The sequence below is a fragment of the Oncorhynchus masou genome, chromosome 6, assembly GCF_036934945.1.
Source record: "Oncorhynchus masou masou isolate Uvic2021 chromosome 6, UVic_Omas_1.1, whole genome shotgun sequence".
NCBI lineage: Eukaryota > Metazoa > Chordata > Actinopteri > Salmoniformes > Salmonidae > Oncorhynchus > Oncorhynchus masou.
In genome coordinates, this window is record NC_088217.1 from 2,108,221 (window position 1) to 2,131,637 (window position 23,417).

Sequence of the window (23,417 nt, forward strand, 5' to 3'; positions counted from 1 at the left end):
ATAGCTAGGTGGACCAGTCATAGTCAGTACATTCATCTTCAGATAGCTAGGTGGACCAGTCATAGTCAGTGCATTCATCTCCAGATAGCTAGGTGGACCAGTCATCGTCAGTACATTCATCTTCAGATAGCTAGGTGGACCAGTCATAGTCAGTACATTCATCTTCAGATAGCTAGGTGGGACAACCACATATCACAGTCAGTCAGTACATTCATCTCCAGATAGCTAGGTGGACCAGTCATAGTCAGTACATTCATCTCCAGATAGCTAGGTGGACCAGTCATAGTCAGTACATTCATCTTCAGATAGCTAGGTGGGTCAACCACATATCACAGTCATAGTCAGTGCATTCATCTCCAGATAGCTAGGTGGACCAGTCATAGTCAGTACATTCATCTCCAGATAGCTAGGTGGACCAGTCATAGTTAGTACATTCATCTCCAGATAGCTAGGTGGACCAGTCATAGTCAGTACATTCATCTCCAGATAGCTAGGTGGACCAGTCATAGTCAGTACATTCATCTTCAGATAGCTAGGTGGACCAGTCATAGTCAGTACATTCATCTCCAGATAGCTAGGTGGACCAGTCATAGTCAGTACATTCATCTCCAGATAGCTAGGTGGACCAGTCATAGTCAGTACATTCATCTCCAGATAGCTAGGTGGAGTCATAGTCAGTCATAGTCATAGTACATTCATCTCCAGATAGCTAGGTGGACCAGTCATAGTCAGTACATTCATCTCCAGATAGCTAGGTGGACCAGTCATAGTCAGTACATTCATCTCCAGATAGCTAGGTGGACCAGTCATAGTCAGTACATTCATCTCCAGATAGCTAGGTGGGACCAGTCACAGTCATAGTACATTCATCTTCAGATAGCTAGGTGGACCAGTCATAGTCAGTACATTCATCTTCAGATAGCTAGGTGGGACGACCAGTCATAGTCAGTACATTCATCTCCAGATAGCTAGGTGGACCAGTCATAGTCAGTACATTCATCTCCAGATAGCTAGGTGGACCAGTCATAGTCAGTACATTCATCTTCAGATAGCTAGGTGGGACAACCACATATCACAGTCATAGTCAGTACATTCATCTCCTGATATCTAGGTGGGACAAACACATATCTCAGTCATAGCCAGTACAACGTTTTTTTCTGTTGTTCCTAAAGATAAGAAATTATGACTGTTCATTACTGACACTTCAACTCTTAGGGCTGGTGTTATTCAACTCTTAGGGCTGGTGTTATTCAACTCTCAGGGCTGGTGTTATTCAACTCTTAGGGCTGGTGTTATTCAACTCTTAGGTCTGGTGTTATTCAACTCTTAGGGCTGGTGTTATTCAACTCTTAGGGCTGGTGTTATTCAACTCTTAGGGCTGGTGTTATTCAACTCTTAGGGCTGGTGTTATTCAACTCTTAGGGCTGGTGTTATTCAACTCTTAGGGCTGGTGTTATTCAACTCTCAGGGCTGGTGTTATTCAACTCTTAGGGCTGGTGTTATTCAACTCTTAGGGCTGGTGTTATTCAACTCTTAGGGCTGGTGTTATTCAACTCTTAGGGCTGGTGTTATTCAACTCTTAGGGCTGGTGTTATTCAACTCTTAGGGCTGGTGTTATTCAACTCTTAGGGCTGGTGTTATTCAACTCTTAGGGCTGGTGTTATTCAACTCTTAGGGCTGGTGTTATTCAACTCTTCAACTCTTAGGGCTGGTGTTATTCAACTCTTAGGGCTGGTGTTATTCAACTCTTAGGGCTGGTGTTATTCAACTCTTAGGGCTGGTGTTATTCAACTCTTAGGGCTGGTGTTATTCAACTCTTCTGGTGTTATTCAACTCTTAGGGCTGGTGTTATTCAACTCTTAGGGCTGGTGTTATTCAACTCTTAGGGCTGGTGTTATTCAACTCTTAGGGCTGGTGTTATTCAACTCTTAGGGCTGGTGTTATTCAACTCTTAGGGCTGGTGTTATTCAACTCTTAGGGCTGGTGTTATTCAACTCTTAGGGCTGGTGTTATTCAACTCTTAGGGCTGGTGTTATTCAACTCTTAGGGCTGGTGTTATTCAACTTAGGGCTGGTGTTATTCAACTCTTAGGGCTGGTGTTATTCAACTCTTAGGGCTGGTGTTATTCAACTCTTAGGGCTGGTGTTATTCAACTCTTAGGGCTGGTGTTATTCAACTCTTAGGGCTGGTGTTATTCAACTCTTAGGGCTGGTGTTATTCAACTCTTAGGGCTGGTGTTATTCAACTCTTAGGGCTGGTGTTATTCAACTCTTAGGGCTGAGTAAAAATATATAATACACTCTTGATTAAGAAACACAAAACCTGATCAACAGAACACATACATTCAGAAGGCTTCCTGTTTCTCCTCCAGATCCATCATTCTCAATTTTCCTAAGCAAAACAGAGGATAATTTGTGACATTTAACTAAGTGCTAAAACAATGTTTATTAAACAGTGTTCTGCGGAGGCAAAGGAGCCATGCTAAAACAACTCCCATCTGATCTATAGGCTTCTTGTAAAATCCCTCTCGGGGAAAAGGCTCACGGATAAACATCAGTAATAAACAGCTAAGTACTTCTGATTGGATTATAATGATGACAGAACTACGTCAATTTGCATTTAGAATGTCGTGGTCGCACATTCAGATTCGTAGTTGCAAGGACGATTCGCAAAATGTGTAATTTCATTTCCCAAGCCTTTATCATGACTTGTGAAAGATTTAACAACAGTTGCAAACTTGTAACTTGACATTTGAAAACATTCAATAAGATTTGCAAGCGTAATTGATTTTCAGAGTTATTGCAAGTCCATTTAAGAGTATGAATATTCTGCTGTGAATCAAAAACACTTGCAGATTTTGAATATGCGCTGGCTCAGTTCTGTCACTTCCTACATTTGTAGGAAGAGATTTGCAAGTAAAATCTTGATTTGCGCTCTGGGGGGCAGGAGCTTTTACTCCTGACCAATCAGTTCCCTCTACCAAAACCACAGCCGCCAAACCATTGGCTTGATTGTTCCATCAATCAAATATCAGGAAGTACAGTAGCTATTCACATGAACAAGAGAGGATGAGGTAAAGAACATAGCAAAATGCAGCTATCGCTAATAGTTTCTGGAAACCAAGCTAATGTTATCTACACTGCAGTGATGGTGGAAATGAGCTAGCAACCTTTTCCCCAGCAGTTTAAATGTAGCTGAAGTTAATGGCATTCATACAAACTATCAATCAGATGGTTAACTAGTAAACATATTTGTTTTAGCTGGGACAGGAAGACTGTATTCACATTATAAACTACTTAAGGTTGTTTCATGTGAAATGATTTTGAATGTTAGTCATCATACAACATGGGGATCATGCTGGGAAACACAAAACACACATGACCTGAAAGCATGACATATTTCCTGTCATTATTATCTCATGTTCATCTGCTATGGACATTATTCAGAGTGCGTTAGATGGAGCAAGAACTCTGTATTCCACTTAAATTAAAGAAAAACGTTTAGAACATGAAAACATTCTTCATGTCACAGTTGCATTCTTCCACATAGTCATTTTTTTTACGATAACAGATATATTACTAAAGGTTGTTTAATGTGAAATTATTTGGGATGTTCATTATCTGGTCAAATGGGGATCAAGTCACAGAGCAACGGTGGAATCAGAAAAAAATACAAACAGAAATGGCCGACCTAATGTATTCCATTCTTACAGTCATAAGGTTCTCATGTTCGTCTTTTTTTTAAACTTTTTTTTAATCTGTTTTTGGTATCATAGTGTTTTACCTGGAACAGCAACTATGAATTCCAATATGTACATTCTTTGGATTAAACCATCCAATTCAACAAATACTTATTTAATGATTTTCAATCTTATTTGTATTTCAGGGATCAGGAAAAATAATAATTTCTATAAGTATAATAATAATAATAATAATAATAATGATGATGATAACAATAATGACGATAATGATAATGCTGATACTAATAACGATAATGATATTACTAATAACAATAATGGTAATAATAATGATAATAGGAACATTCAACATTGTCTTGGTAAGCAACTCCAGTGTATATTTGGCCTTGTGTTTTAGGTTATTGTCCTGCTGAAAGGTGGATTTGTCTCCCAGTGTCCGTTGGAAAAAAGACTGAACCAGGATTTTGACTTAGCTCTATTCCGTTTCTTTTTATCCTGAAAAACTCCCCAGTCCTTAACGATTCCAAGCATACCCTTAACATGATGCAGCCACCACCACGCTTGACAATATGAAGACTGGTACTCAGGGATGTGTTGGATTTGGCCCAAACATAACGCTTTGTATTCAGGACATAAAGTTGGTTTCTTTGCCACAATTGTAGCAGTTTTACTTTAGTGCTTTATTGCAAACAAGATGCATGTTTTTTAATAATTGTATTCTGTAAAAGCTTCCTTCTTTCCACTCTGTTGTTTATATTAGTATTGTGGAGCAACTACAATAACTTGATCCATCCTCATCCCTGTAACTGTTTTAATGTCACCGTTGGCCTCATGGCGAAATCCCTGAGCGGTTTCCTTCCTCTCCGGCAACTGAGTTAGGAAGGATGTCTGTATCTTTGTAGTGACTGGGTGTATTGATACACCACCCAAAGTGTACTTAATAACTTCACCATGCTCAAATGGATAATTAATAACTGCACCATGCTCAAATGGATAATTAATAACTGCGCCATGCTCAAATGGATAATTAATAACTGCACCATGCTCAAATGGATAATTAATAACTGCACCATGCTCAAATGGATAATTAATAACTGCACCATGCTCAAATGGATAATTAATAACTGCACTATGCTCAAATTGATAATTAATTCCTTTTTTTTTGTTTACCTTTAAGAGGCATTGAAAAAACCTCCCTGGTCTTTGTGGTTGAATCTGTGTTTTAAGTCCACTTCTCGACTGAGGGACCTTACAGATAATTGTGGGGTACAGAGATGAGGGACCTTACAGATAATTGTGGGGTACAGAGATGAGGGACCTTACAGATAATTGTATGTGTGGGGTACAGAGATGAGGGACCTTACAGATAATTGTATGTGTGGGGTACAGAGATGAGGGACCTTACAGATAATTGTATGTGTGGGGTACAGAGATGAGGAAGTCATTCAGAAATCATGTGAAACACTTATTGCACACAGAGCGAGTCCATGCAACTTATTATGTGACTTATTAAGCACATCTTTACTCCTGAACTTATTTCCGCCATAACAAAGGGGTTGAATACTTATTGACTCAAGACATCTCAGCCTTTCATTTTTTATTCATTTGTAAACATTTCTACAAACATAATTCCACTTTGACATTATGGGTTATTATGTGTAGGCCAGCGACAAAAAAATGGGGAAAAAGTCAACGAGTATGAATACTTTCTGAAGGCACTCACTACACTGTGGCGAGACTCTGGCTCTGGTGTTATCACCACCTAGTGGTGCACCCATGCTACTGCACATCAGGTCTCCAACAGATTTTATATTGTATTTTTGATTTAACCTTTATTAACTAGGCAAGTCAGTTAAGAACAAATTCATATTTTACAATGACGGCTTACCCAGGCCAAACCCTGCCCTAACCTGGACCACGCTGGGCCAAATATGCACCGCCCTATAGGACTTCCGATCATGGCCGGTTGTGAAACAGCCCGGGATCGAACCAGGGTCTGTAGTGATGCCTCTAGCCCCTACCCTATTCCGTTTATAGGTTGAAGTCTGCATGAGAGATATGTCTAATAGAGCCAAAGGCAAAAGTGGTAAATAAAAATAATTAAGGACACCTGCTCTGTCCACGACACACTCTTTCTCTCTGGATTTTTGTTTTAGATTCCGTCTCTCACAGTTGAAGTGTACCTATGATAAAAATTACAGACCTCTACATGCTTTGTAAGTAGGAAAACCTGCAAAATCGGCAGTGTATCAAATACTTGTTCTCCCCACTGTAGTAATCGATATACAGTATCTTCCAACAGGATTCACTAGAAACCAAAAAGAACCAGAACAAACTGAACAATTTGGGAATGCATTTGTCAAATAGAAACTCTTGTTTTCTTTAAAAATGGTTTTATCAGTAGTCACTTCCCTCCCATGTCTTCTGGCCCCGGGTCACACACACACACACACTCGCACACACACACGCACACACACACACACACGCACACACACACACACACACACACACACACACACACACACACACACACACACACACACACACACACACACACACACACACACACACACACACACACACACACACAGTGATGTGGTAAGGTTGGAACCAAGTGGAGAGAAGAGACCAGAGGAAGAATCAGTTGTTGAGGATATAATATATAACTGAGAAACGCCGCAGGATCACAGAAAAACAAAAAACAACAAACACTCAGTCTCGAAAACTCACTCAGGAAATGACCACACACGGTTAACAATTCAAGCGCCTGCAAAGGACCACAGAAAACACACCTCTTTTAACAGGGACACAATCATGAAATAATAAGACACATAAGAGTCCAATAAAAGTCTCTAGGGCGGTCTTTGCCGCCCTCTGGTGCCAGGAGGAACCATGACAGTACCCCCCCCCCCCTCCGGGAGAAGCTCCAGCCGCGAAGCCATGACGACCACCACGTAGTTGTTTGAAGTCTCTAACAAGACCCTAATCCAGGAGGCAGGCACCCACACACGCTACTCGGGACTGAAGCCCTCCCAGTCCACCAGGTACTGCAGGGTCCCTCGGACCCTACAAGACTCCAACAGACGCCGGATCGTGCAGGCCGGGCGGCCATCCACAAGTCGAGGGAGTGGAGGAGCAGGTGTGGGGGGAGGGAATGGACTGGTCCTTATCAGCTTGAGACAGGAGACATGAAAGGACAGACAGACCCTCATGGACCTGGGTAGCTGGAGATGATAGGTGACCGGTTTGATGCGACTCAGGATCTTGAATGGTCCTATGTAGCAAGGAGCGAGCTTCCGTGAGTCCACCTTTCAGGGAAGATCACGGGTGGACAGCCACAACCGTTGAACTGGTCGGCAGACCCGAAGAGGTCTTCTGTGCCGGTTTGCCTGATGTTGGTGTCGGGCAGAGGAGCAAAGAAGATCACGCTCTGATTCAGGTGCGGCAACATCGTCGAATGAACGTCTCAGCTGCTTCTGCCTCTTGTTCTGCCTCTGATGGCGAACCCGAACTGACACTCTAACGGTGACAGTCCAGTGGACAAGTTTAGCAGCGTGTTATGACCATACTCCGCCCAGATGAGGAACTTCTCCAGCTCCTGCTTGACCCGCTCAGTTTGCCCATTCGACTGAGGGTGGAACCCCGAGGAGACTAACCGATGCCCCCAACAGGAAACAGAAGGCCTTCCAATGCCGTGCGACGAACTGGGGCCCATGATCTGTGACAATGTCTTGGGGAGGTCCGTTTAGTCGAAATACATGGATAATCATGAGATCAGCGGTCTCCTTCGCTGAAGGCAACTTGGTTAATTCAATGAAATTTGCTGCCTTGGAGAACCGATCGACGACCACCAGGACAATGGTAAGCCCTTGGGATGGATGTAACCCTGTGATAAAGTCTACAGACAGATGAGACCAAGGCCAGCTGGGGATGGGCAGAGGTTGGAGCAACCCGACCAGTCGCTGTCGCATAGACCTGCTTTGGGCACAGATGGAACAGGCCGCAAAAAAAGGATCTCACATCCTCCATCATGTTGAATTTCCACCTCAGGAACTCCCGTGTCCGATTAACCCCTGGATGCCCAGTTCGTTTAGAGGAGTGTCCCCGTTGTAGACCTCGGGGCCGGGCTGATCGCGGAACAGAAAGTCTGTTAGTGGGTTCCCCTCCAGGGTCAGGTTCTTGTGTCTGAGCTTGTCGGACTGCGGTTTCAATACTCCATATCAAAGGGGCCACAATGCGTGCGCTGAGGATGATGGGCTCGGGGTCCCTCTCCTCATTAGAGACATCGTGTTGCCGAGACAGGGCGTCTGCTTTCTGATTCTTGGATCCCGGGCAATAGGCTAGTGTGAAATCGAACTTGTTAAAAAGCAGAGCCTGGCGAGGGTCCAACCTCTTGGCTTCTTGAATGGAGACCAAGTTCTTATGGTCCATCCAGATCACGAAAGGATGAGGTGCCCCCTCCAACCAGTGTCTACATCCCTCAAGGGCCCACTTAACTGCCAATAGCTCCCTGTTGTTTACATCATAGTTGTGTTCCGATGTCGAGAACAACTTGGATCAGGATGAAAAAGGATGGTTCCAGAGGTGAAACATCCCATGGGCTCCATGAATGCCCCGTCAGCCTCGGAGTCTAACAAAAGCAGGTCTGGGACTTGAGGGTTAGTGAGAGGCGCTGGCACCGCACCCACACCACCCAAGTAGCGTATAAAACGCCTGTAAAAATGAACAAACATGGGGATCCGCTGGATCTGCTTGAGTGAGGTGGCAACCGCCTCAATCTTTACATGGTCCATTTGAATGCCTTTGGTAGAGATAATGTGACCCAGTAAGGAGACCTGGGATACATGGAACTCACACTTGGCGGATGTGCAGTATGTGTTCCGGAAGAACCAAGATGTCGGCAAGGTAACAAAGACGAACCGATTCAACATATCCCTCAGTGTCAATGACCAATGTTTGAAAGACTGCCGGGTGAGTTCGATAATCCGAAAGGCATGACTAAATACTCATAGTGGTCACTATTCCACTCATCTCCCTCTCTTGATTCTCACGTGATTTTAAGCATCGGTCCAGTTTGGTGAAATGCAGAGGACATCAGGGGTAGGGGGGGAAATGATTCTTGATTGTAATCTGGTTCAGCCATCTGTAGTCGATGCAGGCCTCCATCCTTCTTACCCACGAAGAAGAAGCCTCCACCAGCAGGGGATGTAGAGGGGCGAATGAAGCCCGTCTCCAGCGACTCCCGGATGTATTTGTCCATGACTGCTGCTTCAGGGGTCGTGAGGGAGTACAGATGACCCCGGGGAAGGGAGTTCTGTGGCACAGTCGTAAGGACGATGAGGAGGACGGGTGAAGGCCTCCTGGAGGTTGAAGAATTCAGGAAGGAGAGCAGAAATAATCAGGCCCACCTGAGTCCAATAAAAGTCTCTTCCGCCCTCTGGTGGAGGAACCATGACAGTACCCCCAGGAGGAACCATGACAGTCCCCCACCCCCAGGGAGGAACCATGACAGTACCCCCCTTCCAGGAGGATCCATGACAGTACCCCCCCTCCAGGAGGAACCATGACAGTACCCCCCTTCCAGGAGGATCAATGACATTATCCCCCCTCCAGGAGGAACCATGACAGTACCCCCCTTCCAGGAGGAACCATGACAGTACCCTCCTTCCAGGAGGATCAATGACATTACCCCCTCCAGGAGGAACCATGACAGTACCCCCCTCCAGGAGGAACCATGAGGAGTACCCCCTTCCAGGAGGAAGCATTGACAGACATTACCCCCCTTCCAGGAGGATCCATGACATTATCCCCTTCCAGGAGGAAGCATGACAGTACCCCCCTTCCAGGAGGAAGCATTGACAGTACCCTCCTTCCAGGAGGATCAATGACATTACCCCCCTCCAGGAGGAACCATGACAGTACCCCCCTTCCAGGAGGAACAATGACATTACCAGGAGGATGCCTTCCAGGAGGAACAATGACATTACCCCCCTCCAGGAGGAACCATGATAGTACCCCCTTCCAGGAGGATGCATTGACAGTTCCCCCCTTCCAGGAGGAACCATGACAGTACCCCCTTCCAGGAGGAACAATGACATTACCCCCTTCCAGGAGGAACCATGACAGTACCCACTTCCAGGAGGAACATGACAGTATCCAGGAGGAACCATGACATTACCCCCTCCAGGAGTACCCACTTCCAGGAGGATGCATTGACAGAACCCCCCCTTCCAGGAGGATCCATGACATTATCCCCCCTCCAGGAGGATCCACGACAGTACCCCCCTTCCAGGAGGAACCATGACAGTACCCCCCTTCCAGGAGGATCCATGACATTACCCCCTTCCAGGAGGAACAATGACATTATCCCCCTCCAGGAGGAACCATGACAGTACCCCCTTCCAGGAGGAACAATGACATTACCCCCCCCCCTCCAGGAGGAACCATGACATTACCCCCTTTCCAGGAGGATGCATTGACAGTACCCCCTTCCAGGAGGATCCATGACATTACCCCCCTCCAGGAGGAACCATGACAGTACCCCCTCCAGGAGGAACCATGACAGTAACCCCTTCCAGGAGGATGGATCAATGACATTACCCCCCTCCAGGAGGAACCATGACAGTACCCTCCTCCAGGAGGATCCATTGACAGTATCTCCCTTGTAGGAGGAACCAAGGAACTATCACTACATTACTACAGTATGTTCTATAGAGGTGAACCATCCCAACAGGATACATTACTACAGTATGTTCTATAGAGGTGTGAACCATCCCAACAGGATACATTACTACATTACTACAGTATGTTCTATAGAGGTGAACCATCCCAACTGGATACATTACTACAGTATGTTCTATAGAGGTGAACCATCCCAACAGGATACATTACTACATTACTACAGTATGTTCTATAGAGGTGAACCATCCCAACAGGATACATTACTACATTACTACAGTATGTTCTATAGAGGTGAACCATCCCAACAGGATACATTACTACATTACTACAGTATGTTCTATAGAGGTGAACCATCCCAACAGGATACATTACTACATTACTACAGTATGTTCTATAGAGGTGAACCATCCCAACAGGATACATTTATGTTCATTACATACAGTATATTCTATAGAGGTGGACCATCCCAACTGGATACATTACTACATTATTACAGTATGTTCTATAGAGGTGGACCATCCCAACTGGGATACATTACTACAGTATGTTCTATAGAGGTGAACCATCCCAACAGGATACATTACTACATTACTACAGTATGTTCTATAGAGGTGGACCATCCCAACAGGATACATTATTACAGTATGTTCTATAGAGGTGGACCATCCCAACTGGATACATTACATTACATTATGTTCTATAGAGGTGAACCATCCCAACTGGATACATTACTACAGTATGTTCTATAGAGGTGAACCATCCCAACAGGATACATTACTACATTACTACAGTATGTTCTATAGAGGTGGACCATCCCAACTGGATACATTACTACAGTATGTTCTATAGAGGTGAACCATCCCAACAGGATACATTACTGCATTACTACAGTATGTTCTATAGAGGTGAACCATCCCAACAGGATACATTACTACAGTATGTTCTATAGAGGTGAACCATCCCAACAGGATACATTACTACATTACTACAGTATGTTCTATAGAGGTGAACCATCCCAACAGGATACATTACTACAGTATGTTCTATAGAGTGAACCATCCCAACAGGATATATTACATTACAGTATGTTCTATAGATGTGAACCATCCCAACAAGATACATTACTACATTACTACAGTATGTTCTATAGAGTGTCCCAACAGGTACCAGTATCCTATAGAGGAGAACTGGATACATTACTACATTACTACAGTATGTTCTATAGAGGTGAACCATCCCAACAGGATACATTACTACAGTATGTTCTATAGAGGTGAACCATCCCAACAGGATACATTACTACATTACTACAGTATGTTCTATAGAGGTGAACCATCCCAACAGGATATATTACTACATTACTACAGTATGTTCTATAGAGGTGAACCATCCCAACAAGATACATTACTACATTACTACAGTATGTTCTATAGAGGTGAACCATCCCAACAGCATTACTACATTATACAGTATGTTGTATTGGACCATGATAATATTACTCTGTGAGGAAGACAGACAGTACAACAGGTATACCAGTGTATCCATTTAATAGGTTGGACATACAAAAATAAACCACGACAACAGCAATACATTACTACATTACTACGTATGTTCTAAATTAAACCATGATACATTAACAGTATATTCTAAGGTGAACCATCCCAACAGGATCATTATCTGATACACTGCTATCAAACAGATACATTAACAAACCTTATATCAAAATCAAATCAATTGCATGATGGTTTTTCAACATGGATGATAATTCATAATAATTATAATCATATATGTAACGATCTTGACTGATGACCATCCCAACGTGATGACAGAGTGAGTTGTGAAAATAATATTTAAAAACTAAAAACAAACAAACCATTATTTAACTGAAGGCACATGCAGGAACAACAAACAGTATGTTCTATTGAGGTGAAACAACAGGATACATTACTGCAACTAACTTGTTCTAAGTAGGGGGATATTTAATTCACAGGCTGACAAAATATCTACAAAAACAAAACTCTTATTATTGTACAAGTATAAAATAACAGGAACAACATGAATAAATTACATTACGGACACGGAGAACCCTTCACAAGGTGCTACTAAAATAATCTGGAACCGTCTGGAACCGGTATTGGAACATAAAACAGGAGATTGGTCCATTGAAAGTTACATTTTTTAAATATTTTTATGGGGTTGAACCATCCTCAACAGGATACATTACTACAGTATGTTTATAGAGGTGAACCATCCCAACAGGATATATTAACATTACTACAGTATGTCTATAGTGAAATGTAGCATTACTACATTCTGTAGTTCTATAATGTAGCTGTGGATATTACTACATTAGCTACAGTATGTAGTAATGTAATGATAATTATACCAGTCAGAGGTTTGGACACACATTTACTCATTCCCAACAGGATATTTTCTTTATAATAATAATAATAGTGAAGACATCAAAACAGGAAAATAACACATGGAATCATGTAGTAACCATCCCAACAGGATAATTACTACATTACTACAGTATGTTCTATAGAGGTGAACCATCCCAACAGGATACATTACTACAGTATGTTCTATAGAGGTGAACCATCCCAACAGGACACATTACTACAGTATGTAGTGTATTGTGTAATATGTACTCTGTGAAGCAGACAGTACAACAGGTATACCAGTGTATCCATTTAATAGGTTGGACATACAAAAATAAACCACGACAAAGCAATACATGTACTGTATTCACGACAAATTAAAAAAAGTTCCGCTGTTTATATTGATTTGTTTAACAAACCTTTATCAAAATTTCAATTGCATGATGTTATTTCAACATGGATGATAATTCATTTTATAATCTTATATTAATTTGACTGATGAATGTGATGAAATGAGTTGTGAAAAAATAAAAAAAACTAAAAACAAACCCATTATTTAATGAAGTAGGTGCCTGAAAATTTTTGATAGGATTGGAACTAACTTGCTAAGTAGGGGGTATTTAATTCACAGGCTGACAAAATATCAAAAAACAAAACTCTTATGAATTGTACAATGTATAAAATGCGAACAACATGAATAAGTACATTACGGATGAGAACCCTTCACAAGGTGTGGAATGTAGTAATGTCCTTGAAAGCTGTGTGTTTTAAATGTTCTGCATCTGTGTCTATGAACACAATCATAATGTAGCTGTGTGTCTGTAGTAATGTAGCTGTGTGTCTGTAGTAATGTAGCTGTGGTATGTAGTAATGTAGCTGTGGTATGTAGTAATGTAGCTGTGTGTATGTAGTAATGTAATGTACCAGTGTGTTTGACACAGTAATGTAGTTTTTGTTTATGTAGTAATGTGAAGACATGAAAATAACACATGGTCATGTAGTAACCAAAAAGCTGTGAAATGTAACTTTAAACAAGGCACATGTAATGTATCTGTGTGTATCCAGGTGACTACCTCTTGTAGCTGTGTGTATGTAGTAGTGTAATGTATCTGTGTGTATGTAGTAATGTCAAATAAAAAAATGTATATTGATTTGTAGTAACATGTATGTTTCCGTATGTGTATTTCATAGTTTTAATCTTAGTGGTGTGTCTGTAGTAATGTAGCTGTGTGTATGTAGTAATGTAATGTATCTGTGTGTATGTAGTAATGTAGCTGTGTGTATGTAGTAATGTATCTGTGTGTATGTAGTAATGTAGCTGTGTGTATGTAGTAATGTAGCTGTGTGTATGTAGTAATGTAGCTGTGTGTCTGTAGTAATGTAGCTGTGTGTATGTAGTAATGTAGCTGTTCATATGTAGTAATGTAGCTGTGTGTATGTAGTAATGTAGGTGTGTCTGTAGTAATGTAGCTGTGTGTATGTAGTAATGTTCTGTGTGTATGTAGTAATGTAGCTGTGTGTATGTAGTAATGTAGCTGTTCATATGTGGTAATGTAATGTAGCTGTGTGTATATAGTAATGTAGCTGTTCATATGTGGTAATGTAATGTAGCTGTGTGTATGTAGTAATGTAGCTGTGTGTATATAGTAATGTAGCTGTTCATATGTGGTAATGTAATGTAGCTGTGTGTATGTAGTAATGTAGCTGTTCATATGTGGTAATGTAATGTAGCTGTTCATATGTGGTAATGTAATGTTCAGATGTGTGTATGTGTAATGTAGCTGTGTGTATATAGTAATGTAGCTGTTCATATGTGGTAATGTAATGTAGCTGTGTGTATGTAGTAATGTAGCTGTTCATATGTGGTAATGTAATGTAGCTGTATGTAGTAATGTAGCTGTTCATATGTGGTAATGTAATGTAGCTGTGTGTATGTAGTAATGTAGCTGTGTATGTAGTAATGTGTGTATGTAGTAATGTAATGTAGCTGTGTGTATGTAGTAATGTAGCTGTGTGTATGTAGTAATGTAATGTAGCTGTGTGTATGCAGTAATGTAATGTAGCTGTGTGTATGTAGTAATGTAGCTGTGTGTATGTAGTAATGTAGCTGTGTGTATGTAGTAATGTAGCTGTGTGTATGTAGTAATGTAATGTAGCTGTGTGTATGTAGTAATGTAGCTGTGTGTATGTAGTAATGTAATGTAGCTGTGTGTATGTAGTAATGTAGCTGTGTGAATGTAGTAATGTAGCTGTGTGAATGTAGTAATGTAGCTGTGTGAATGTAGTAATGTAGCTGTGTGAATGTAGTAATGTAGCTGTGTGAATGTAGTAATGTAGCTGTGTGAATGTAGTAATGTAGCTGTGTGAATGTAGTAATGTAGCTGTGTGTAAGTAGTAATGTAGCTGTGTGAATGTAGTAATGTAGCTGTGTGTATGTAGTAATGTAATGTAGCTGTGTGTATGTAGTAATGTAGCTGTGTGAATGTAAGTAATGTAGCTGTGTGAATGTAAGTAATGTAGCTGTGTGAATGTAGTAATGTAGCTGTGTGTATGTAGTAATGTAATGTAGCTGTGTGAATGTAGTAATGTAGCTGTGTGAATGTAGTAATGTAGCTGTGTGAATGTAGTAATGTAGCTGTGTGTATGTAGTAATGTAGCTGTGTGAATGTAGTAATGTAGCTGTGTGTATGTAGTAATGTAATGTAGCTGTGTGTATGTAGTAATGTCGCTGTGTGTATGTAGTAATGTAATGTAGCTGTGTGTATGTAGTAATGTAGCTGTGTGTATGTAGTAATGTAGCTGTGTGTATGTAGTAATGTAGCTGTGTGTATGTAGTAATGTAGCTGTGTGTATGTAGTAATGTAGCTGTGTGTATGTAGTAATGTAGCTGTGTGTATGTAGTAATGTAGCTGTGTGTATGTAGTAATGTAATGTAGCTGTGTGAATGTAGTAATGTAGCTGTGTGAATGTAGTAATGTAGCTGTGTGAATGTAGTAATGTAGCTGTGTGAATGTAGTAATGTAGCTGTGTGAATGTAGTAATGTAGCTGTGTGAATGTAGTAATGTAGCTGTGTGTATGTAGTAATGTAATGTAGCTGTGTGAATGTAGTAATGTAGCTGTGTGAATGTAGTAATGTAGCTGTGTGAATGTAGTAATGTAGCTGTGTGTATGTAGTAATGTAGCTGTGTGAATGTAGTAATGTAGCTGTGTGTATGTAGTAATGTAATGTAGCTGTGTGTATGTAGTAATGTAGCTGTGTGAATGTAGTAATGTAGCTGTGTGAATGTAGTAATGTAGCTGTGTGAATGTAGTAATGTAGCTGTGTGAATGTAGTAATGTAGCTGTGTGTATGTAGTAATGTAGCTGTGTGTATGTAGTAATGTAATGTAGCTGTGTAATGTAGTAATGTAGCTGTGTGAATGTAGTAATGTAGCTGTGTGTCTGTAGTAATGTAGCTGTGTGAATGTAGTAATGTAAGGCCATACAACAACTCAAGTTATTTTGTTCTTCAGTTGTTTTCCAGGCAACACCTTTTAGTCTAATAACAAACAACAATGTTAAAAACAAACATAAAACAAACATTGGTCTCATCAAATCAAAAAGACTCATGTCTATATATTCACATATATTTTGTTTATAATAAAAAACTAGTAGAAATGTATAATCATGAAGTATTAAGGGAGAAAAAAAAGGATAGAAAAAGTATTCCTGTAAAAGGCTATGTACAAGCTACATTCTACAAATTGTACTGTGAATAACAAGCCATAGAAATGATGCATATTTCAGAGGTGAAGGTTATGTTGCTGCCTTAAAGCCAACAGAGGAGTGAAAGTATCCCCATGTAGCCACAGTGAGAGAGCTGGATGAGGCCGATCATCATAGAACACATGGGATTTACAGCATCTTCAGGAGCCCATGATTAGTGTTTCAATAACGATCCTCCTTTAGAGAGTTAGATATGGGCCCTGGTCTAAAGTTGGCCACTACATAGGGAATAGGGCCCTGGTCTATAGTAGTGTACTATATAGGGAATAGGGCCCTGGTCTAAAGTTGGCCACTACATAGGGAACAGGGCCCTGGTCTAAAGTTGGCCACTATATAGGGAATAGGGCCCTGGTCTAAAGTTGGCCACTACATAGGGAATAGGGCCCTGGTCTAAAGTAGTGTACTACATAGGGAATAGGGCCCTGGTCTAAAGTAGTGTACTATATAGGGAATAGGGTGCCATTTGGGATAGATCATTTCAATTGACTGGCAATACAGTCAATGTTAGATTATGGAATATTGATATGGAAATACCAAATAAATCCTTATTAAATAATGCATGATAATAATACCACATTATATCCCTTTAAGGATAATTTACTGTGAATGTCAGCTGTGGTAATATACTGTTTGTACTAATTTAGAACAATATATTACACATTTGGTTATTTGTTTTACAGTCTTTAAAGTAGCTAATTCATACGGTCTATAATCACAATATCTATCTTAAGAAAGTCTTGAAACGGAAGTAATGGCACATTGTGAAATAATGTTGATATGTTTGTTTGGGTGTGAAAACATTAGTTCAAAGAAAGACACCATTTCTCATTGTGTTTCTTTTACAAACCGTTCAGAGAACGACCAGAGAAATCCAGTAGAACACTGGAACCATCATCATATCTGACATGTGAAATTCCCTTCGCAAGTTGTTTTATTAAGTGCCTTGTTGGCTTTCCTTTCCACGTCTATAACATGAAACAGTATATTAGGACAATAAATATATCGTAACTGATAGTGCTTAGCAAACAAAGGAATAACGTGGAGGTGAGTGTATCTAGTGAAGGTGTGGGTTTAGCGTGTCTGTGCTAAACCCAGTCTGTGCTAACATTCCACTCCTTGTCGCCTAACATGTCTGGGGGTGGAATGTTAGCACAAACAGACTGTATTTCCGGCTAAGTCTGGTCTGGGAGGACAGAAAGCAACAATTATTTCTTAAATTCTAAAACAAATATTGCAAGGTTAATGATAACCCCCATGGAAATAGTAGGACTGAATTCTCTATAAACTGTCTTTAACCTTTAACATCTTTAACATCTTTAAATCTTTAACATCTTTAATCCAACTGAATACATGGAAGGGATACTTTCAGGGTCCTGGATGAACTTCTTGGTCGCCTCCCAAACGGCAGCCTATTCCCTTTGTAGCGCACTACTTTTGACCAGAGCACTATAAAGGGAATAGGCTGCCGTTTGGGCCACAGCCCTAGTTTAACGCATAGCATAGCGACCCCTGATAAACTGACTGTAGTAAAATGACACATTTTTCTTAAAAAATATTTCTAGCAATTATTCTGTACACTTTTTAAGTATAGGCAAAACCAATGTTGACTGTTTCAGTCTGTCTGTTAGCCCAGCACCAATCAAAGGAAAGGAGATGGAGCTAGTTCATATGCTAAGAGTACTGCAGGAGCCAATGGCAATGCTCCGTAGCGAGTCACTTCCTGTTACAGGAGGAGCTTCCCGTTGCGGTGGATCTTGAGGATCTTTCCGAGTCTCTGTTTGGCCGTCGCCATGCCTTTCTTTAGCCGCTTCGCTGAGGGGCACATAGAGGCAGAAAGCAGAAAGAGGAATTCAACAGTGACTATCTCTAAGATTATTTAGTACAATGTGGATGTGAAAAATTTATAAAAGTATAAATATAGTAAGGGAAACCAGTGTATATAATATGATTAGCAGTATATATAACAGGGGCACCAGGGTATATAATAGGTGCACCAGGATATATAATAAGGGCACCAGGATATAAAACAGGGGCACCAGGATATATAATAGGGGCACCAGGATATATAATAGGGGCACCGGTGTATATAATAGGGGCACCAGGATATATAATAGGGGCACCGGTGTATATAATAGGGGCACCGGTGTATATAATAGGGGCACCAGGATATATATTAGGGGCACCGGTGTATATAATAGGGGCACCGGTGTATATAATAGGGGCACCGGTGTATATAATAGGGGCACCAGGATATATAATAGGGGCACCGGTGTATATAATAGGGGCACCGGTGTATATAATAGGGGCACCAGGATATATATTAGGGGCACCGGTGATATATAATAGGGGCACTGGTGTATATAATAGGGGCACCAGGATATATACTAGGGGCACCAGGATATATAATAGGGGCACCAGGATATATAATAGGGGCACAAGTGTATATAATAGGGGCACCAGGATATATAATAGGGGTACCAGTGCATATAATAGGGGCACCGATGTATATAATAGGGGCACCTGGATATAAAACAGGTGCACCGATGTATGTAATAGGGGCACCGATATATGTATGTAATAGGGGCACCGATAGGGGCACCAGAGTATGTAATAGGGGCACCAGGATGTATGTAATAGGGGCACCGATGTATGTAATAGGGGCACAGATGTATGTAATAGGGGCACCGATGTATGTAATAGGGGCACCGATGTATGTAATAGGGGCACCAGGATATATAATAGGGGCACCAGGATATATAATAGGGGCACCAGGATATATAATAGGGGTACCAGTGCATATAATAGGGGCACCGATGTATATAATAGGGGCACCTGGATATAAAACAGGTGCACCGATGTATGTAATAGGGGCACCGATGTATGTAATAGGGCCACCGATGTATGTAATAGGGGCACCGATGTATGTAATAGGGGCACCGATGTATGTAATAGGGGCACCGATGTATGTAATAGGGGCACCGATGTATGTAATAGGGGCACCGATGTATGTAATAGGGCCACCGATGTATGTAATAGGGGCACCAATGTATGTAATAGGGGCACCGATGTATGTAATAGGGGCACCGATGTATGTAATAGGGGCACCGATGTATGTAATAGGGGCACCAGAGTATGTATGTGAATTGTCCCCGGTCTATCCGGCTAGACAGACCATTTAGTATCAATGGAAAGCAACAGTTAATCTTGTTAGCGGTGAGGCTCTTTACTGAACGTTACACCACACCAACCAACAGTATGGAATGTGTGGTATTTCCCTGTGGATGAAATCACTTACCTTCGCCCTTTGCATCACCCTTTCCTGCTCCACCTGCTCCTCCTGCGGCTCCTCGCTCCCCCTTGGCTGTGTTGTTGTTGTTATTGTTGTGAGATGATGAAAATGTGGAGGGTCGTCTCTGTGTAAGGAAGACTCCAGGGGCCATGGGTTGGGGCCCCCCAGCCTGCTTCCCTCCTGCCCCAGAGGAGTATTCATGGTCGGTCTGACCAGGCTCAGAGTCCCGGCCCGCGTCTGGTTCTGGAGTACTGCTGTCCCTACTCAGCTTCCTCACTGGCTCCTCCTCTTCCTCCTCCTCCCTCAAAGCAGCAGGGGGCTTCTTTTTTGTGCTCTTCTGCTTTTTCTTGGTCATCTGCTGCTCCTTCTGGAAGAAACAAATATTAACACAGAACCCCCGAGCCCTGACCCTGAGGTGATGACTAGAGGACCATAACCCTGAGGTGATGACTAGAGGACCATAACCCTGAGGTGTGATGACTAGAGGACCATAACCCTGAGGTGATGATGACCATAACCCTGAGGTGATGAGAGGACCATAACCCTGAGGTGATGACTAGAGGACCATAACCCTGAGGTGATGACTAGAGGACCATAACCCTGAGGTGATGACTAGAGGACCATAACCCTGAGGTGATGACTAGAGGACCATAACCCTGAGGTGATGACTAGAGGACCATAACCCTGAGGTGATGACTAGAGGACCATAACCCTGAGTGTGATGACATAACCCTGAGGTGTGGACTAGAGGACCATAACCCTGAGGTGTGATGACTAGAGGACCATAACCCTGAGGTGATGACTAGAGGACCATAACCCTGAGGTGATGACTAGAGGACCATAACCCTGAGGTGATGACTAGAGGACCATAACCCTGAGGTGATGACTAGAGGACCATAACCCTGAGGTGATGACTAGAGGACCATAACCTGAGGTGATGACTAGAGGACCATAACCTGAGGTGATGACTAGAGGACCATAACCCTGAGGTGATGACTAGAGGACCATAACCCTGAGGTGATGACTAGAGGACCATAACCCTGAGGTGATGACTAGAGGACCATAACCCTGAGGTGATGACTAGAGGACCATAACCATAACCCTGAGGTGATGACTAGAGGACCATAACCCTGAGGTGATGACTAGAGGACCATAACCCTGAGGTGATGACTAGAGGACCATAACCCTGAGGTGATGACTAGAGGACCATAACCCTGAGGTGATGACTAGAGGACCATAACCCTGAGGTGATGACTAGAGGACCATAACCCTGAGGTGATGACTAGAGGACCATAACCCTGAGGTGATGACTAGAGGACCATAACCCTGAGGTGATGACTAGAGGACCATAACCCTGAGGTGATGACTAGAGGACCATAACCCTGAGGTGATGACTAGAGGACCATAACCCTGAGGTGATGACTAGAGGACCATAACACTGAGGTGTGATGACTAGAGGACCATAACCCTGAGGTGATGACTAGAGGACCATAACCCTGAGGAGATGACTAGAGGACCATAACCCTGAGGTGATGACTAGAGGACCATAACACTGAGGTGATGACTAGAGGACCATAACCCTGAGGTGATGACTAGAGGACCATAACCCTGAGGTGATGACTAGAGGACCTTAACCCTGAGGTGATGACTAGAGGACCATAACCCTGAGGTGATGACTAGAGGACCATAACCCTGAGGTGATGACTAGAGGACCTTAACCCTGAGGTGATGACTAGAGGACCATAACCCTGAGGTGATGACTAGAGGACCATAACCCTGAGGTGATGACTAGAGGACCTTAACCCCGAGGTGATGACTAGAGGACCATAACCCTGAGGTGATGAATAGAGGAAGGATGCTCCCCCCCTCAACAACACTCTTCCCAGCTAACCTGGTGAGTCCCCCCCCCTCAACAACACTCTTCCCAGCCAACACTCTTCCCAACTAACCTGGTGTGTCTCCCCCCCCCCTCCCCCAGCCAACACTCTTCCCAACTAACCTGGTGTGTCTCCCCCCCCCTCCCCCAGCCAACACTCTTCCCTACTAACCTGGTGTGTCTCCCCCCCCTCCCCCAGCCAACACTCTTCCCAACTAACCTGGTGTGTCTCCCCCCCCTCCCCCAGCCAACACTCTTCCCAGCCAACACTCTTCCCTACTAACCTGGTGTGTGTGTGTGTCCCCGCGTCAACACTCTTCCCTACTAACCTGGTGTGTGTGTGTCCCCTGTCAACACTCTTCCCTACTAACCTGGTGTGTGTGTGTGTGTCCGCGTCAACACTCTTCCCTACTAACCTGGTGTGTGTGTGTGTGTGTGTTTGTCCCCTTCAACACTCTTCCCTACTAACCTGGTGTGTGTGTGTGTGTGTGTGTGTCCGCGTCAACACTCTTCCCTACTAACCTGGTGTGTGTGTGTGTGTGTCCCCTGTCAACACTCTTCCCTACTAACCTGGTGTGTGTGTCCCCCGTCAACACTCTTCCCTACTAACCTGGTGTGTGTGTGTGTGTGTTCCCCGTCAACACTCTTCCCTACTAACCTGGTGTGTGTGTGTGTGTCCCCTGTCAACACTCTTCCCTACTAACCTGGTGTGTGTGTGTGTGTCCCCTGTCAACACTCTTCCCTACTAACCTGGTGTGTGTGTGTGTGTCCCCTGTCAACACTCTTCCCTACTAACCTGGTGTGTGTGTGTGTGTGTCCCCTGTCAACACTCTTCCCTACTAACCTGGTGTGTGTGTGTCCCCTGTCAACACTCTTCCCTACTAACCTGGTGTGTGTGTGTGTGTGTGTGTGTGTCCCCTGTCAACACTCTTCCCTACTAACCTGGTGTGTGTGTGTGTGTGTCCCCTGTCAACACTCTTCCCTACTAACCTGGTGTGTGTGTGTGTGTGTGTGTGTGTGTGTGTGTCCCCTGTCAACACTCTTCCCTACTAACCTGTGTGTGTGTGTGTCCCCCGTCAACACTCTTCCCTACTAACCTGGTGTGTGTGTGTGTGTGTCCCCTGTCAACACTCTTCCCTACTAACCTGGTGTGTGTGTGTGTGTGTCCCCCGTCAACACTCTTCCCTACTAACCTGGTGTGTGTGTGTGTGTGTGTCCCCCGTCAACACTCTTCCCTACTAACCTGGTGTGTGTGTGTGTGTCCCCCGTCAACACTCTTCCCTACTAACCTGGTGTGTGTGTGTGTGTGTGTCCGCGTCAACACTCTTCCCTACTAACCTGGTGTGTGTGTGTGTGTGTCCCCCGTCAACACTCTTCCCTACTAACCTGGTGTGTGTGTGTGTGTCCCCTGTCAACACTCTTCCCTACTAACCTGGTGTGTGTGTGTGTGTCCCCTGTCAACACTCTTCCCTACTAACCTGGTGTGTGTGTGTGTGTCCGCGTCAACACTCTTCCCTACTAACCTGGTGTGTGTGTGTGTGTGTGTTTGTCCCCTTCAACACTCTTCCCTACTAACCTGGTGTGTGTGTGTGTGTGTGTGTGTGTCCTGTCAACACTCTTCCCTACTAACCTGGTGTGTGTGTGTGTGTCCCCCCTGTCAACACTCTTCCCTACTAACCTGGTGTGTGTGTCCCCCGTCAACACTCTTCCCTACTAACCTGGTGTGT

General features: G+C 43.0%; 1 protein-coding gene across 4 annotated transcripts in view; it reads right to left on the reverse strand.

Annotated features, from left to right (window-relative positions):
• Positions 1-18,038: 18,038 nt before the first annotated feature.
• phf2 (PHD finger protein 2) overlaps positions 18,039-23,417 on the reverse strand; it is a 131,443-nt gene continuing 126,064 nt past the window's right edge. For 3 of the 4 annotated variants that reach the window (XM_064967381.1, XM_064967379.1, XM_064967382.1), the window contains exons 21-22: positions 19,821-20,181; positions 18,039-18,337 (exon numbers count right to left, since the gene is read on the reverse strand). In XM_064967381.1, coding sequence (XP_064823453.1) covers positions 18,249-18,337; positions 19,821-20,181 — 450 coding nt within the window. In that variant the 3' untranslated portion in view covers positions 18,039-18,248. The remainder of the gene's footprint in view (positions 18,338-19,820; positions 20,182-23,417) is intronic. The other variant, XM_064967380.1, reaches the window with a different exon arrangement.